The 18229-nt window shown below is 42.2% G+C and overlaps 1 protein-coding gene across 3 annotated transcripts in view; it reads left to right on the plus strand.

Moving 5' to 3' along the window:
• Positions 1-18229, plus strand: part of Snx29 (sorting nexin 29) — a 389526-nt gene that overhangs the window by 20479 nt on the left and 350818 nt on the right. For 2 of the 3 annotated variants that reach the window (XM_076839902.2, XM_076839903.2), the window contains exon 4: positions 17276-17400. The exons of the other annotated variant lie outside the window; for it this stretch is intronic. In XM_076839902.2, coding sequence (XP_076696017.1) covers positions 17276-17400 — 125 coding nt within the window. The remainder of the gene's footprint in view (positions 1-17275; positions 17401-18229) is intronic. 3 annotated transcript variants of the gene reach the window in all.

Raw genomic sequence — 18229 nt, forward strand, 5'->3', positions numbered from 1 at the left:
ATTTTTCTTCATAATTGTGTCATCCACATCCTGAGAGAGGCAGTCGTGCTCTGAATGTTAGATAAATATGTTCCTAAATAATAATAGAATTCACTATTATAACTTCTATTATGTAAAATGTTATTTTTTATAGAATTTTATTTGTTAGAATTTAAAAAGTTAATTTCTTTCACTGTCACTCTTGTTTATCTCTAAAAGTAGCATACTGCTTAATATTAATAACTTACTGTTTTTTATTGCTTTTCCTTCTCTAATTTTGATGCTTAGTCTTTAGGACAACCTCAAGAGGAACAGCGGTGTTCTGCTTTATTAATTGATGAGAAAACAGACTTAGGCAAAATGGTAGCACCTAGGTTAGACATCTTGGAGGTGTTAGAGTTAGGAGTTGGACCCTGGTCTCTTGGAATCTGTAGTATACAGTTGGCCCTCTGTATCTGTGGGTTTCATTGTTGTGATTTCAACCAACTGTGCATTAAAAATATTTTAAAAGTGCCAGTAGTATACCTTAGTGGCAAAGTGCTTGCTTAGCATGTGCAAGGCTTTGGCTCCTATTCCTAGCACTAAGGAAATAAAGAGATAAGAAGGAAGGAAAGAAGGGAGGGAGGGGCAGGGAGGAAGGCAGGAAGAAATGAAGGAAAGAAGGGAGGAAGGAAGGAAGGAAGGAAGGAAGGAAGGAAGGAAGGAAGGAGACATTGTATATGTCTGATATTTGGCAGTATAGTATTACCACTGTTTTCCTGGCATTTCCCTTGTAATAGGTAGTATAAATTATTCTAGAGATAATTTAAAGTACGTAGGTTTTGTGAAAATGTACATAGAGGATGTACATAGGTTCTGTGAAAATCCTATGCTGGGAGGGACTTGAACATCCTTGGGTTTTGGTAGCTCCGGGGGTTCTAGACTCAGTCTCCTCTGGTCACTGAGGGACCACTGTATGGTTCTTTCTGTTCTTTCACATTTAGTGATTTTGTTGGTTTTGAGGCTGGGTTTCCAAATAGATTTCCCCCCTTGCAGAGTTTCTTCCCAATTATTAAGTCCTGGTCTTATCTCTGAAGTGTGTCTGGCCAAAGGGCGGCACTGACATCACGGGAGAGGCTGCGTCACTGTCCCAGTCTGAAAGGCAATTTCACCTCCAGAGAGAAAGTGGCCATTTTGAAGTAGCTGGGCTGTGGGGTGAAAAGGTGGACATGTCCACCCCACACAAGTGCAGCTCCAGAATGCAGCTCCAATCTGGGGTGATTCTCTGTGGCCTTCTGCTGTCCCCCTGACCCAGTCACCAGCATCTGTCACAGATGGCTCTGGCTTTCCAACTGGCTCCCCATGTGTTCTTGTTCTTGTCCCACCTCCCCTGCACTGGGAGCATTCTGGAGAGCACATATTCTCTCATCTCACTTCCTGATGCATCCTCACCTCCCCACCCTCATTCACACACTTCTCTCTTTGCTCTTAGAAGAAAGACCCCTCCACACCTTTAAGGTGGCCTTGAAATCTCATGTGCTTTCCCTGCTGTCTGTTCTAGCCACTGTTAAAGCTTCTTATTGTTCTGTCAGGGACCTCTCCTCCACTCCACTCCTACCTAGTACTTCCTCTCTGCACCTATTTCCCTGTTCTGTGCCATGGATTGGCAGACGTTCCCGGTGAAGAACTGGATTGGCTGTTGCGCCATGCTTTGCTGGCCCCTACTCTATGCTGTTATCTTAAATAAGACTGTTTCAGATCATACATTCGGATGATGAACTGATGGCCCCTGTGTGCCCAGCTGGATGACAAGCTGGAATTAAGTCTGTTTTGCCCACTCTTAGTCCACAGCAGCAGTACATAGTCAGTGCTCAGTAAATATTTATTGGATCGTCATTTGTTCAATAGTTAGTTTCTGGATGTTTGTTTGGTGTCAGGCTCTGTGCTGGACAGTGGGGCTTCCCAGACATATTAGACACATCTCTCCCCCTCTGGTGGCTTTCCAATCACTGGGAAGACAGTCTAATAAGGCAGTGACTACAGATGGGACGCTAAGGGTCATGTCCAGTGGGCTGTTGATGCTCCGCAGGCTGCCTTGAGGGTATGTGGGTGCACACGCCCTGGTTGGGAATCACGTCCCTTCTCCCTGTGGTTGGACTGCACACCCTCCTGGCCTGAAGATGAGGTACACCTTGCAAATTGTGACAATGGAGAGACTGGGCAACTGGCTGGAAATGGGAGGATGTTGGTTTCTTCCTGTATCAGGATGCTGTGGGAGTGCAGTCTGCTTGGGTCCACCTGTCACCCAGCTTACAATACTTGCCCATCATTCACTGCCTGTCAACGGAGAGGTAGACTGCAGTTAGAATGGAGGGGCAGTTGTAAGTTTGTGAGCTTTGTAGAAATTTGCGTCTGCTCTCAGAGGAGCAACTGAAGTTGGAAGATTTCTTTCTATGTAACTTGGGCCCCTTTTCTTGGTCCCATTTGGAAAATGGGGCATCTCTTCCGTACCAGCCTTCTCCAGGAATCTAAAAATCAGCATCTTCTTGGAAACAATAGAGAGATTTTGTAAGAGATTTGTCTTAATAGGCCAAGTGCTATCTTTGAATACCATTTGAAATTGACTGTCATTCTGGGGGCTGGGATTGTGGCTGAGCGATAGAACCCTCGCCTCACACATGCAAGGCCCTGGGTTCGATCCTCAGCACCACATAAAAATAAATAAATAAATAACATAAGGGTACTGTGTCCAACTACAACTAAAAAAAAAAAATTATAGAAGAAGTTCTAGACAGGTTTCGGAAATGTTTGCTTTGATTGCAGCTAGAGTTAGCTGGTTGGGATGACCATCAGTAGGAATCTTTGAAAGGGTAGTTGCTATGGTTTGAATTTATGTGTTGGAAGCTTAATTCTTCAATGTAAGCAGGGTGGGGCCTAGTGGGAGGTGTCTGGGTGATGGGGACAGAGCCCCTCATGAATGACTAATGCCTTTCTCTTGGGAATGAGTTACTAGGAAGGGAGTTCAGTCTGCCTTTCTCTCTTGTATGTGCCGGATTGCTCTTCCTTTAGTTGAGAAAAATGAGGCCCTTGCCAGCACTGTGCTTTTGAACTTCCCACCCTCCAGAACCAAGGGCCAGTGTAAACCCCTTTCCTTTATAAATTATCCTGTCTCAGGTATTTTGTTATAGCAACAGAAAATGAACTAAGACAATGGTACACTGGTGTATCTGCCAGGACTCTTTGGTAACAAGTAACAGAATATTGGAAAATCTATGGCTGGCAAGGTTTGGGAATAGGAAGGAGTCAAGCTGCTTTGGAAGGCTCCTAAGTCAGAAGTAGGAGCTTCAGAAATTGTTTCCTTGCACGAGTGACCCTGTTGCTGGAGGAAGCACTAGCTCTTCTCTTACTCTCTATTCTGCTTAGTTGACATCAGGGAGGAAACATCTGACTGGCCAGTCTCAGGTCACTTGGCTTCCCCTGGGCCGGCAGCAGCAGCAGCAGCAGCAGCAGCAGCAGCAGCAGCAGCAGCAGCAGCAGCAGCAGGATTTGGCTGAAGGAGCTTTCTGGGACCCTGTTGGCTTCTGTTAGTGAAAAGATGTCTACTTAGGTTCACTATCCCACCAAGTCCGTAGCCAGGGAGGAAAAAGTGAACCTTCAGAACCAAATATGGGCTGGGCTTAGTGGTGCATGCCTGTGGTCACAGCTATTCAGGAAGCTGAAGTAGGAGGATCGCAAGTTCAAGGCTGGCCTCAGCAACTTAGACCTGTCTTCAAGTGGAAAAAAGGGCATTTCTCAGTGATAAATCAGCCTGTGTTCATTTTCTAGTACTGAAAAACAAAACAAAACAAAACAAAAATAAAATATGGGTGCTTTTGTAAAGGTAGAATGAATACAAGGTGACCAAAGCCCAGCAGCTGTTCACTTGGCCAGCTGTTGTGGTGGTGACTTTGTAGTGACAGTGCTATGTGGTGCGAACATGCTCTCATCAGGTCACCTGTCTCACTTTATCCTTGCAGCCCTCTGGGGAGTAGGTGGGCAGGAGGGAGATAGACTTCCTACTTACAGGCATAGAAGCTAGGGGACTGGTCACTTATGCAGTCTTATTTATCATGTCTCCCAGTGTTGACGTGGGGCTTGTCGGGAGTGGAATGAAGATTGGAGCCCAGACTTCTGATTCCCAGTGTGGCCCTCATTCTCTAAAGCCAGGTTCCCTGTTGTTTTATGGCACACACTTTCCCAAAGTGAGAGATTTGTGTCACTGCAAGTATTTGACATCATTTTAGATGTTAAATGTCATGGTATTTCTTTCAATTCTTTTTCAGGCTCAATGATATCAAGGGGAAAGACTCGGTTTGATATTAAGTTGAACTAAATGAAATCGCAAATATTTGATCATTTTTGACCTACAAAAATGTCAGTTTGTTCAAAATAGTTTAAAATACATGTCTCTTACACCTCTCTCCCCTGCTTTTAAACAGCGTGTGCAGATTTCAGTCTCAGCTTTTTTTCTGTCTATGCAGAGAGTCAGAATTTAATACTTCAATTTCCTTGACTTGAAGGCCTATTCTGTTTGTCATGTGATGCTTGTTATAGTAGCATATAGTTTTTACATAGTGCACATATATATATTTTATATAGCATATAGTTTTTTAGAAATATTTTTTAGCAATATAGTTTTTTCTTTTTTAAAACAGATATATTTAAGTAAAAAAGGAGTCAAGTTTAAGACAAATAATTAAATTATAGTGCAGCTGGGCAAAGTGGTACACGCCTGTAATCCCAGTGGCTTGGGAGGCTGAGGCAGGAGGATCTTGAGTTCAAAGCCACCCTCAGGAACTTAGCAAGGCCCTAAGCAACTCAGTGAGACTTTGTCTCTAATACATATATGGCTGGGGATGTGGCTCAGTGGTTAAGTGCCTCTGGATTCAATTCCTAGTACCAAAAAAAAAAAAAAAAAAAAAAAAAAGTGCACATTTTCCTATGTGACAGAGTGGCCCAGGTGTTGGTGAAGACGTGGTAGGGAAGAACATGTCAGCAGGGCCAGGGTGCTTGTTGGAGTTTTGAGGCTGCACAGCACATGTTCTTTTTCTAATGCCAGAAATCCCAAGTGTGTGTTGGGGGAGGGGGAGGGGAGGTTTGTTGGATCTTGTGAGATTGACACAGCAAGATGCAGCCATCCTTACACTAAGCCTAAAACAACATTTAAGGGAAATGACAGCCAGGAGTTGTTTTCCTTTCAGATTGTGTCCCCAGAAACCTCCCCAGGAGGAAGCGGTGGCTGTCTCTGGGCTCTGTCATGAGTGCTTGTCGTCACTTTCTGTTGGTGTTGCTTTTTAGCTCTGTTTTCCCCTGAGAACAAAGGCTCATTCTCATGGCTCATTAAAATTATCCCATTTTCTGCCAGACTGGCCTGTGGTGAGGATTTAAAATAGCTTTTGATTAGTTTGCCCTGTAGAAATAATGGCCCAAGAACTCAGCAGGTCCTGGAAGTTACCTCAAAGGCTAGATATGTGACTCTTCCACAGAGGCATCTTCTTCCATGTGGATTTACAGAACATAATCTAGACATTTCCCTGCAGAATTATAAATAGTGATGAAACAGAATGGTAGTAAAACGGGTGTGGGGTTCAAGCCTCAGAGTTTGAATCTGGGTGTTGCTAGTTCCCAGACATGGTGTGATTTTGGGCAGGTTTCTGACTTTCTTGAGTTCCGGTTTCCTTACCTATAAAACGGGGATAGTGCCATTAATTTTCGTATCATGGAATTGAGAGTTAGCTTATGTGCAGGCCCAGAATGATGCCTGCCAGCCAGTGAGTTTTTAGCAATTGTTGGCTATTGTGATTGTCATTTTGATTACATGTGAAGAATCTTCACACTCTGTAGATATTTACTATACGCTGAGTCTCTATCATTATGAGTGCTACTGAGTTGACTTTAGGTATTTATCTCAGAATGTTTGAAAATTGTAAATATTTGTCCGTCTTTCAGGTGAGGAGGGCAGGAGAAACCAGAGGATAGTTTCTTCTTTGAGAGTGTGCCAGGGAGAGGGTGTGTGAGTGTGTGTGTGTGTGTGTTTGATTTTTATCTATTAGGGAATTAGAAACAATTTTGGGCATTTCAGTAAGCTAAAAAACAAAACCAGCTGCTCTTTGCTGTTCTCTAATGTTATTCCCCTGGACACTTAGGAAACCAAACAGCCTTTTCAGGGGCATTTTTCCTCTTTTCAGTGTCTCTGTGGGTTCATCAGATGACTTTGATCTTCATTGTATCATGTGTTTCTTGCTAGCCTCTTTTTAGTTTGAGGTTTTGACTGGATGTTATCCTGGCAAAACTCCGGGGTTTAATTGGATTTGACATCTACCCCAAGTCCTTTATTTCCACTTAGAGACTCCCTAGTAGATATTCACACTTGTTAGGCAAGTGCTCTACCCTGGAGCTACATTCCCAGCCTTTTTTTTTTTTTACTGTATTGATCAAATGAATTGATTACTTTTCGGAAAAAATTTTTTTTTTGAGCAAATGTGGGATTCTAGGGTTTTTAGCAAATCTGAGCATCTCCATATCAATTTTAAATCAAGATTTATCTTGTATGTATTGCTGGTTGCTAAGAAAGAGCAATGCAAGCCCCAGTAAACAGCACGTAAGCACCGCTGTCGTTGCCATTGCATCATTGTGTACTTTGGTGTCAGACATACCCTGCCCATTGTGGTCACAAGCCACTGATGACCAGCTGTGGGGATCTGCTTTATCTCCTGTAAGCCTTGGTTGCACCACAGAAAATCAAAGGATGAGTTATGGTACGCACTTCCGAGGGTTATGGTGAGGATTAGCTGTAGCCTTGCACACCCAGCAAGAACTTGACAAACTTAATATGATTTTTAAAAATACGACTAGGTATACATACATGCGTGTGTGTGTGTGTGTGTGTGTGTGTGTGTGTGTGGTGCTGGGGATTGAATAGGGCTTTGTGCACACCAGGCCAACACTCTACTACTGAGCTGCACCCCCAGCCCATACCTGTGTTTTTGAGTATTTACTGAAATTAAGGGCCAGAATGATTGGTCATGAATTCCTCTATTCAACAGATACTTATGTTGAAGGTGCTCTGTTGCATTTGGGAGACGAACTGGATGAGATGGTTGCTGTTGTCAAGGAACTCCAAGTGGAGTCCAGGAGATGGACATGGAAACTGTGGTGACAATCATGTGGTCTGTGATGATAATTAGATAGTATTGAGCTGACTGTGGGCTGGTTAGTGGTTAAATGGGCAGGGTGGGGATTCTGGGCTCTTCCTGGGTAGAGAAGTGGTGAAGGCATTGTTGGGTGTGTAGTGTGTATTTCCCTGATATCTTGACCTGCTAAGGTTTTGTTTTTTTTTAACTTTGGCTATTTCTGTTCCATTTTCACAATATATGTCCTTTCTATGTGCCACCCTGAGCCAGAGGTTGGCTTAAGGTAGAATTTCAAGGCACTGTCTACTGTGTTCTTGTCAAAATAATGCCATCATCAAAGATTGGTGAGCTGGTTCAGTTTCTTTCTGACACATTAAGATGATTAACACAAACAGGTTCCTCTGTGTTCCCTGTGTACCTATGGTGTGGGGCAGAGAGGAAAGAAGTAAAGATCCTGGCAGTCCTTTCTGTGTTTCAGAAGCACAGTTTCTGCTCAAGATGCCGGGTGGGCAGGCAGGCTGTGGGGTCTGGGGTCTGAGTGGACAGTGAGGATGGCCTCTCGGCTCTGCTCAACCTTTGCATCTGTGGTGACTTGAAAATGGCTCCTTATGAGTCTGCACTGCTGCTGTGTTGTCAACTGTTTTATGAGGGGAAGGGCCCCGATTTTATCTCTTCTACATGTTTTTCATCCCTTTGGGTAACATAAGTTAATGACCCAGGAATTATCTACTTTGTGTGTGTGTGTGTGTGTTTGTGTGTGTGGTCCTGGGGATCAAATCTAGGGCTTTGCACATGCTAGGTAAATACTCTGCCATGGAGCTACACTCCAGCCCTGTTTCCTTCCTTCCTTCCTTCCTTCCTTCCTTCCTTCCTTCCTTCCTTCCTTCTTTTTCATTCTCATATAATCATTTACAAATGAAACACACACACACACACACACGTAGAGCAGAAATGGGATCATGTGTGTAATATTCTGTACCTTTATTTTTTTTTTTCTTAGCATTCTCCTGCTGAAACACTTCCAAGTAATAGTTCTAACAACCCTGTTTTAAAGGCTGCAGTCTATTGCAGAATAAAGATGTCCCAGGAGGAGTGCTGCCTGCGAAAGAACACTGACCTGTCACAGTTGTCACTGCTCAGGACAATGAAGCATTAGCCACCCTGAGCACCTTGCCTTGTGCACAGAGGACTTGATTTCTTCTGTGTAGATGTCCTGAGCTGGGTTGCAGGGTCCCGGGGAAGGGCTTCTAGCTTTCTAAGTGTTTCTGGCAGCAGCGCTTGAGACTCCTGGTTCTTTCTTTCTGGTGATAGTCTTCAGCGTTCTGATATTTTGTCAGCCTGGAAGGTGAAAAGTGGTGGCTCACTGCCACTTCAATTTGTATTCCCTCGATTGGTAATAAATATCAGTATCTTTCTAAAATACATGTCTGTTGCCTGGATTTGTTCTTTTGTGCAAAACTTCATTTTATTTACTCATTTTCTTATTATTCATCGCTTTGTTGTCTGTGTATTTTGGCAATCTGTTCTTTGCATGGCAGACATTGTTTTCCAAGCATCCATCTTAGAAACATAGGTCAGGGATCCGTTGTATTCCCAACTGGGAAATCTTCATGTGGTAGACTTTTAAATTTTTCATTTTTTTAAATTTTTCTTCTTTTTAGACATACGTGACAGTAGAGTGTAACTTGACATGTTACACATACATGGAGTACAACGTATTCTAATGAGGGTCCCATCTTGTGGTTGTACGTCACGTGAACAGGTCGTTTCTTTACTCACCATACACCTACCTGCCTGCCTCCCAGCTTCTGAGTTGTCAGTATTGTTAAGATCCTCTCCAGTGTGAGTTTGTGCATGTGGTCTTTTTTTGTTTTATTTTTCTTGGTAAGATTTCTATTATTTACAGTTAAACTTTTAATCCATCTGGAGTTTATGTTCATATGACCCATGGGATAAGGCACGGGTCCAGTTTGACTTTCTCCTAGGTGGGTGCAATTTTCTCACAGTTCCTTTGGCTCTTTATCTCTGAGTTATGATTTTCTTAGTGCAGAGGTGGGATACCCTGGATCAAAGCATGGAAGCCTGATTGAGAGCCAAGGGACTTGTCTGGTCCTGGTGGCCCTGCCCAGCAAGGGTGTGGGAGGCCACTGTGCACCAGGGCTATCAGGCAGAGAGGGTGAGGTACCTGGCCTGTAGCCCGCAGCACCCTTGCTCTGTGTGTCAGTGCACCCAAATTATGGCAAATGGTGCATAAACGGAGAGGAATTTCTCACCCAAGCCGCTTCTCCTCCTCCTTCAAATGAGAATCACACCATTTATATGACTTGCTTTTTTGCACCTGCTTCTTCATTTTTAATTAACTTGGCTATATATTACAGGCATTGTTCTAGATCATTAGATAACATAACAGAGCAACTTACCATTGTGGCATCTTTATGTGTAGCTAAGAAAGAAAAATCAATGCTGATTTTAATTGTATAATTTAATTAATAATGAGGCACACCTGATTTCAGAGTCATTAAAATGCGTGTGGGCTGGAAAGGCTTCTTAGGGTCAATGAAATGTGGAATCTCATTGTTTTTATTTTATTTCTTATTTATTTATTTATTTATTTTTTGTGGTGCTGGGGATTGTACCCAGGGCCTGTGAATACTGGGCAAGCGCTCTGCCACTGAGCTTCAACCCAGCCCTGTCTCATTTTTTTAAATGCCTGCATAACATAACATTTTGAATATTGCGAATGCCATACTTTTTCTTTCTTTTTTTTTTTTTTTTACTATTTCCTTGTTAATGGATGTTTGGGTTATGTCTCCTTTTGTTTTTGTTCTTGCCAATGTAAACAGTGCTGCAACAAACCTGTTTGTGAATACATATGTGTCAGCCTACTGTAGTACTTTTGTATGAGGTTTATTTAGTTCAGCTTTTAACTTGGAGCTTATGGTAGATCCACATACAGTTTTAGGAAATAATGAAAGAGTGACTCTATTTGCCCTTTAGCCAGTTTCTTCCGAAGGTAACATCTTGCAAAAATCCAAGGACAGTTTCTCACATTTCTATGGTTTTGTTGGGTGCAGTGATAATCCCAGCTACACAGTTCAATCCCCAGAGCCACAAAAAAACCAGAAACACGTGTGTGTGTGTGTGTGTGTGTGTGTGTGTGTGTAGTCCTATGCAATTTCATCTTCCGTGTAGTTCTGGTTTCTCCCACCAGTGGGGACACAGCATGATTTCCTCACCGCAGGAGCCTCCTGTTGTTCTTTTATAACACACCTGCATCCTTCCTTTTTCCATCTCTGTTCTCAATTCCTGGCAACCACGCACCTGTTCTCCATTTCTATGTGATTTCAAGAATAGTATATAAATGGAGTCCAACAGTATGCAGTTTTCTTGGATTGGCCCCCACCCGACTCTGCATAGTTCCCTTGGGATTCATCTAGGTTGTTGCATTTATCAATAGCGTGCTCCTTCTATTGCTGAAGACGATTCCATGACTATTTCATAAAAAGATATTCAACTTCCTATTAGCCAAGAAAGCAGAGCAACACTAAAACACAACTTAGGACTAAGGACCTAAAACCAATCGTAGTGTGCGAAAGTGTGGCTGCACCATAGTTTGATTAATCATTAGTCCCTTGAAGGACATGTGGGTTGTTTTTGCAGCTAGGAACATGCAGGTACGTGTGCATACGTTTGCAGAATATACGTCTTAATTTCTTTGGAGTAAGTACCCAAGAGTACCTCTGCCTGGCTGTTTGCTATTTGCCTAGTTAGTTCCCACCAGCAGTGCATGCTGTGGGTGATCTGGTTCCTCCACATCCTTGCCAGGGTTGATATTGGCATAGCTCACTGTGGTTGTAACCTGCATTTCGCTAGTGATGCTGAACATCTTTTCTTGTGCTTATTGGCCATCTGTATATCCTCTTTGGTGAACCGTCTGTTCATGTCTTGCTCATTTTCTAATTGGTAGTACTTTTATTTTTATAGGGTAGATTCCTAGAAGTGGGATTGCTAGGTCAAAGGGTATGGGCATTTCAAAAATTGTACTGCCAGATTTCTTTGCAGAAAAATGTAGCAGTTGCTATTTTTATCAACAATTTGCATTTCCCAATACTTGCGTGCACCACGATTGGTGGTGTTTCAGTATTGCTCTGCTTTCTTGGCTACCTGGAGGTTGGTATCTTCTTAGGTTTATTGGTCAATGCTTTTCCTCCTGTTACGTTGTTCACCTTCCTAGTATTTTAGTTTTGAGTTGCTTATCTTTTAAAAACCCATTTGTAGACCCTCTTGATGGGGTGTGACTGTTAACTCTTTACAGTTGTGTGTGCTGTAAATGTTTTCTCTCGTGTGTTGTTTATTGTTTCATTGTTTTTACAATATCTTTCATTATGTTTTAAAATTTTATGTGATGAATTCTATGAACTGGTTAGTGTTTTGGGTTCCAGAGTATCCTGTCCTCAAGTTCCTCAGGGCAGGAAGAATAATTTTCTCTCTTATTGTTACACATTTACTTTTTATACACTTAACATTTTTGTTTGATCTCATCCCTCTGGAACTGAGTTCCAACTGTGCTTTGAGATAGAGGTTCATCCTTATTTTCTTTCAGCCCCTGGTGTCAGCACTGGTTGAATAGCCCATTCTTGCCATCTGAATGGAAGTGCTCCTGTTATTTTAATGTTTCCACTTTTTCTTGTTACTGGGGGTGGCTCTCAGTGCTGTTCCATCACTTTGTTTTATCTCTGTCCCCCAAAAGACTCTGTGCCAAGTCCTTATTGCAATTGATTGGGATTGTATTAAATTTATACATTAATTTGAGAAGAATTGACATTTCTTAAAATAAGTTTTTTTTTTTTTTTTCCTTCAGGAAAATGATGTTTCTATTTTTTATTTTTCCCTCCGGTACTGGGATTGAACCCAGGGGTGCTTTATCATTGAGCTACATCCCTAGCCCTTTTTAGTTTTAATTTTGAGACAGGGTCTCCCAAAGTTTCTGAGGCTGGGCTCAAGCTTGCTATCCTTCTGCCTCAGCCTCCTGAGTTACTGGGATGATAGGTTGTGCCACCACATCTGGTAGTTTCTATTTATTTTTGGTCTTTATATCCTTTAATAAAATTTTATGCCCTTCTTCATTTAGGGCTTGTATTTTTCTTGTTAAAAATGATTTATTTTGCCTTTGTCACTATTACTAGTGAAATTCCTCTCCCTCATTTTGTCTACCTAAAACAATTACCTTTTTTTCCCTCCATGTTTTTATTGGTGCATTATAGTTGTACATTAAAAAAATCAACTTGGATGTCAGTCTTTTATTGCAGTATTTTAAAATTTGTGGGTTAGAAACACTTTTTATATCTATTTGTAGGTCTGCTTTTTTTCACTTAACATTGTAGCTCAAGCTTTTAAAAATGTTATTTTCCATTTCTGCATGCATTTTAAATAGGTGCATGATTTTTTTACTCAGTACAACCTTCAATCCATATTTGTTCATTCTTTATACCTCCGGGTAGCAGTATTTCTGGTTCTTGTGGCATGAATACTTTTTTTAAATGCTTGTTTTAGAAAGTTCAAGAAAGTGTGAAGGCAAGAAAAACCTGATCTATCTTCTTTGACCAGTGGCTCTTCATGTTTTAACATAATTCCCTTCTGAACTGTGTATGTGTTTAGCACAGTTGAGAACAGTCTTAATATACAATTTTATATCCTGCTCATTTTTTGTTTTACATTATATTATAAATGTTGCATATCGTATAAAGCTCTTGGTAAATGTGTTTAAGGGCTAAATAGCATTTGATTATAGGATGTGCTAACATTTGTTTAACCAGTTCTGCAATTATTAAATATTTAGCTGGTTTCTAACTTTCTACTAGTGTAAATAATATTTTTTTAAAAATATTTCTATTATCTTTATCTTTTTATCTACCTGACTTATAGATTATGGTCTAGGATTGATTTCTGTTAGTGAAGTTCATGGGCAAAGTGTGTGAACATTTTTGCAAACTTAATTTTTAAAACATACATGTAGGCCACGACCCATTTCACATGATTGTCATTTAGCAAGGCTAATTGATTATTATACCATCTTAAATCTGAGATGTGGCTAATGCTCTTAATTGGATGAGTTTTATGGGTACTACAGACTCCATTCCAGGTAACAATAGAGGTTTGCAAAGATCATCTTATTCATTTTCATGATTGTTCTTCGTTTTCTCATAAAGGTCCCACTAAAGCTGTAACATAGTGAAAGAATCAATTTGAAATATGCTCTTCCATCACTAGAGACAGTTTATAAAAATGCAGCATTTAGGGCTGAGGCTGAGGCTCAGTGGTAGAGCGCTTGCCTCACATGTGTGAGGCATCGGGCTCAATTCTCAGCACCACATATAAATAAATAAATGAATAAATAAAAATAAAGGGCTATCAACAACTTAAAAAAAATTGCTGATCCTGCCTGCTGTTCTAATATTTACCATATAAACTACAGGATTCTGAGGATTTTTTTTTTCTTTTTTTTCCTGGTGCTGGGGATTGAATCTAGGGCCTCGAGCACGTTAGGTGAGTGTTCCATCACTGACCTACATTTCCAGCCCTTTTTTAAACTTTATTTTGAGTCAGGACCTTGCTAAGTTGCCCAGGATGGCCTTGAACTTGTTGAGGCTGGCCTCAAACTTGCAATCCTTCAGCCACAATTCCTTGATTACAGGCATATGCCACTGTATCTTGTTCTTAGGAATCTTATAAATAAATTAAGGTCGCAGTAAACTAGTTGAGTTCCAGCATTGTCCTGTGATGCTGGTGTTGGTGGACAGTTTTAAATTCAGCAGGAGGAAGTTATTTATTTTCCATTCATTAATTCCTTTACTTCCTCATCAGATTTTTCCTGAGCACTTTCAGGAAAGTTTTTCATTTTAAACAACTGTATTGAGTTCTAATTTATATACCACAAAAATTTACCCCTTGTAGTACACAATTCAATAAAAATTCAATAAATTTATTTTTTAGTAAATTTATAGAGTTGTGCAACATCCCTACATTTGCAGCATCCTTCTAAATTCCCTTGTGTCAGTTTACACCGATCCCTGATCCCAGTCCCAGCCCTAGACAACTACAAATTGCCTTTTTTCCTATATGTTTACCTTTTCAGGACATTTCATGGGGTCATACAGTGAATTTTTTTGGGGGGTCTGTTTTCTTTAGCATAATATTTTCAAGGTTCATGCATGTAATTGCATGTATCAGTACTTTATTCTTTTTTGTTCTCAAATAGTATTCCATTGCATGGATAGGCTGCATTTTATTTATTTATTTATCTGGTAAATAACTGTATGACTGTATGCATAAAAACATGGAGTGATTTTGTTGACAGGTGCTTTTTAAAATTTTTTTAGGTGTTGATGGAGCTTTAATGTATTCATTTATTTATATGTGGTGCTGAGAAATGTTTTAGTTGTAGCTGGACATAATATCTCTATTTATTTATTTATTTATTTATTTTTATGTGGTGCTGAGGATCAAACCCAGGGCCTCACACATGCTAGGCAAGCACTCTAGTGCTGAGCCACAGCCCCAACCCCTGACAGGTGCTTTTTAAACATTAGAATATTCACTGTAACTAAGTGCCCTGCTTAGTTAAAAACATTCAATTCATTACCTTGAAATGGAGGTTGATATAAAATACCATAGAGGCAGCCAGCCTGCCACAGTGAAATTAAAAGCATTTGGCAGAGAGCATTCTGGAAAATAGTAGGGACTGGACTGAGCAGATGAAGAGACATGTGAAAACAGATGCTCCTTTGCTTTTGCAGGGATTGTCAACTAACTGAGCAAAGACAGGGAGCCATGGAAAACCTTGGGTGACAGACATGGTTATAGATCAGTGCCTCCTTATTATGCCTGCCACAAGCTAAGGGAAGATCTATAGGCTTGGGCAAATGTGTCCTCCTGGATCTGGTTTAAAAATTACATGACATCTTCTGAGATGCATGTCTTACCAAAATGTACATCAAGTCCATAATGTGCGTCCATGATGAGAGGCCCCTGAGGGGAGGGGCCATTTGGTCACATTCTCCATAGTGCAGCAGAGAATAGATGCCTTAGAAGTCAGATCATTGACACAGAAAGTTGCAAGAGCTGACATACAAGAATGAGGAAGCACTCAGAAAGGGGACACTTGAGAAGTATGGAATGACCAGTAGGCACCAAGCTCAGGTAAAATGGGGAGGAACACCGGGGGCTGGGAGGGTGTTGGAAGGAATGGCTCCCGTAAGGCTGGCATTATGATGTGCTTCTGTGTCCACCTGGGTTTTCTGTCATGTTAGCTTGGTTGTGAGTGGGGTGCATCGGGGAGGTAGTACTGATGTGGACTCCAGTCCTCAGGGACTATTTGTGCTCTTCTTCTGCTGGCCTGCATTCCACTCCCCATGAGTGCCAGGTTTTATCTAGAGCTGCAGGGCAGTCACTGACCTGTGCTTTGGAGCCAAGCGAATTGCCAGGGGTTAAATGAATTGTTGTATTTGGAGAGGTTTGTTTAAAGGTAGAGACTTTTAATAGTTACAGAGGAGCCTAAACACAGTCCAAGTTTGGTTGGTTGTTTTTCCTGAGATAGGGCTTATGTTTTGGCCCCATTTTTTGTTCCTGTAGAACTTAGGGAGTTTGGTGGGTGTCCTAGGTTTTAGGAAGCCCTCAAATATAGGTAGAGAGACTAGCAAAAGTACATCTAATGTTTGAGTGATATTTTCCCAGCACAGAGGGTTGTGTCAATGTGGGGTAGTATGTCTTCCGAGTTAGAATGTCCTGTGGGGGTGTGGTAGATCAGCTTGTGGGGTGGCCTGTCTTTTAGATCTTGCTACTTGTTGTGCATTGTCTCTGGGAGGTCACATAAGTGTCTTTATGCCTCAGTTTCTTCATGTGTAAAATGGAGATAATAATACCTGCCTCACCTGTGTCATAATTTGGATAGGAGGAGCTAGTGAAATAATAGGTATGAAAATGTTTTGCCACCCACAGAGATAAACAAGTGCAGCATTATTACTTCAGGTGTGGTAGGGAGCAGGAAATCCTTGTGGTTAGGCAGAGTTGAGCCAGGTGGTAGTGGCCTCAGGACCTTTGCACTGGGCTCCTCTCTCCAGTCTGCTGTCTCTAGTCACGTCCAAGTTGTAACTCAAAGACCACCGAATCTGTGTGACCTTGCCCCATCCCCACCAGCCTTGTCATCCTCTTTAATTTTCTTCTGTGTTCTCATTAACTGAATGGACTGGTTAGCTTATTTGCTAATCTCTTCTAGCATGGAGTAGATTCGGTAAGGTGTGAGACCTTTGTATTCTGAGTCTAGACAGAGCCTAGCACATGGGAGATATTCAAGATTTCTTACCCTTGTTTGCATGAGCAAGTGGAAGGGTTTTGAAGGCCTAAGACCCAATTGGGTAGTGGCCCAGGAGCCCTTTGAGTGTTGGTAAGAACTGAATGTAGTGGCTCTGACCTTATTTCTCTGTAGACACGTTCCCAGATTTCCCGTTTCTGTTTTCTGAGAAATAAATTCAATTAAATGTGCAGTAATTGTAACTTAATTGAAAAACTTGCCACCTCTGGATCTGAGTTCCCAATGTAATCTCATAACAAAAATAAAGAACAAGAATCAGAATTCATGTTTTTTTTTTTTTTCCTCTAAGTAACAGGCCATGAAATTACACAATGTTTCCAATTTGGTAGGCTGGTGAATCCAGGCTCTGAAAATGTAATTGTGTTCCTTCAACCACACAGTGATAGGAATTCTAGTTGGAACTTGCCAGGTGGATACAATAATGCCCCCCACCCCCTTCACATCCATCTGATTTGTTTTTAAATGGGCCGGATTTCTCCTTCTTCCTTGTGCAGTTACTATGTATTCAAGAGTCTGACAAAGGTGAGGAGAGTCAGGGACTTCTTGGAGTTCTGTGACACCAACATAAATGTGTGTGTGTGTGTGTGCGCGCGCACGGAGTGGCCCGGGTTGCTTACCAGGCCCCCTGCCTTACCTCCAGGTGTCTTCTGTTTACCTGCACGAGGAGGTTCACACGAGGAGGTTCACACCTGGGGCTCACTCCCCGGAGAGGCTGGGCCCCCTGCCGGCTGCTCCCTTCATAAGGCCGATTGATGAGTGCCTGGTTCTCCCGCAGGGTTACCTGTCTCTGCGCCCAGCTGGAAGCCGTCCTGCAGCATGGCTTGAAGAGGAGCCGAGGATTGGCGCTCACAGCAGCGGCGATCAAACAAGCCGCAGGCTTCGCCAGCAAGTCGGAGACAGGTACTGCTCGGCCTCCTGAGGCGCCGAGTCTCTCCCCTCTCGCTCTTATTTATTGTTAATAGCAGGCTAGGCGGTAGTCATATGGAACTGCCCTGTTTGTGCAGAAATCAATGTCTTGTTTGTGGTGGCGTCTGGCGTGTTAAATGAAGTCATCCTTTGTGCAGAAATCTCAGTGCCATGTGTTCCGACTCCTCTGGGTTTGGGGGCCGGCAGCCAAGGTGACTATTTCAGCAATGTGGTGTGACAATTGCTGAGAAATTAATAATCTGTTTTAAGTTCATGCATGGTGATAGCGTGGCATTTCATAATTGTGTCTCCAACAGCTATAGAAACCACACAAGTCTCTGAACTGAGTTCTATAGCTCTCATCTATTTTAATGTTATCAAAACACGTCCCCAAGCATTAGGGATGAGGCTGGTAATAGTAACTGGCTATGGATGTGGGCCTTTGGAGAGGCATACAACTGGTGCTCAGAGCAAGCCTGGACCTTTGTTGGTCTTTGACAAAAGTTAATTCCTCTGTCCTCACAACAACCCTAGGAGTGGTAGGAATCTCAATTGTGTCCATAGTATGCATGAGGTCACTATTCCCTAGATCAGAAATTGGAAGTGGATCCTGCCATATAAAAATGGCCTGTGGTCTCTCCCTCCCACAACTTTTCCCTTTACTGCTTGGGATGGAACCCAGGGCTTGGTCCTTGTTGGGCAACTGCTCTACCCCCCCCCCCCCCCCCGCTACTCACCCCCCCCCCCGCTACTCACCCCCCCCCCCCGCTACTCACCCCCCCCCCCCCGCTACTCACCCCCCCATTTCAGAGGGCATGTTTTT

The sequence above is a fragment of the Callospermophilus lateralis genome, chromosome 19, assembly GCF_048772815.1.
Source record: "Callospermophilus lateralis isolate mCalLat2 chromosome 19, mCalLat2.hap1, whole genome shotgun sequence".
Taxonomy (NCBI): Eukaryota; Metazoa; Chordata; class Mammalia; order Rodentia; family Sciuridae; genus Callospermophilus; species Callospermophilus lateralis.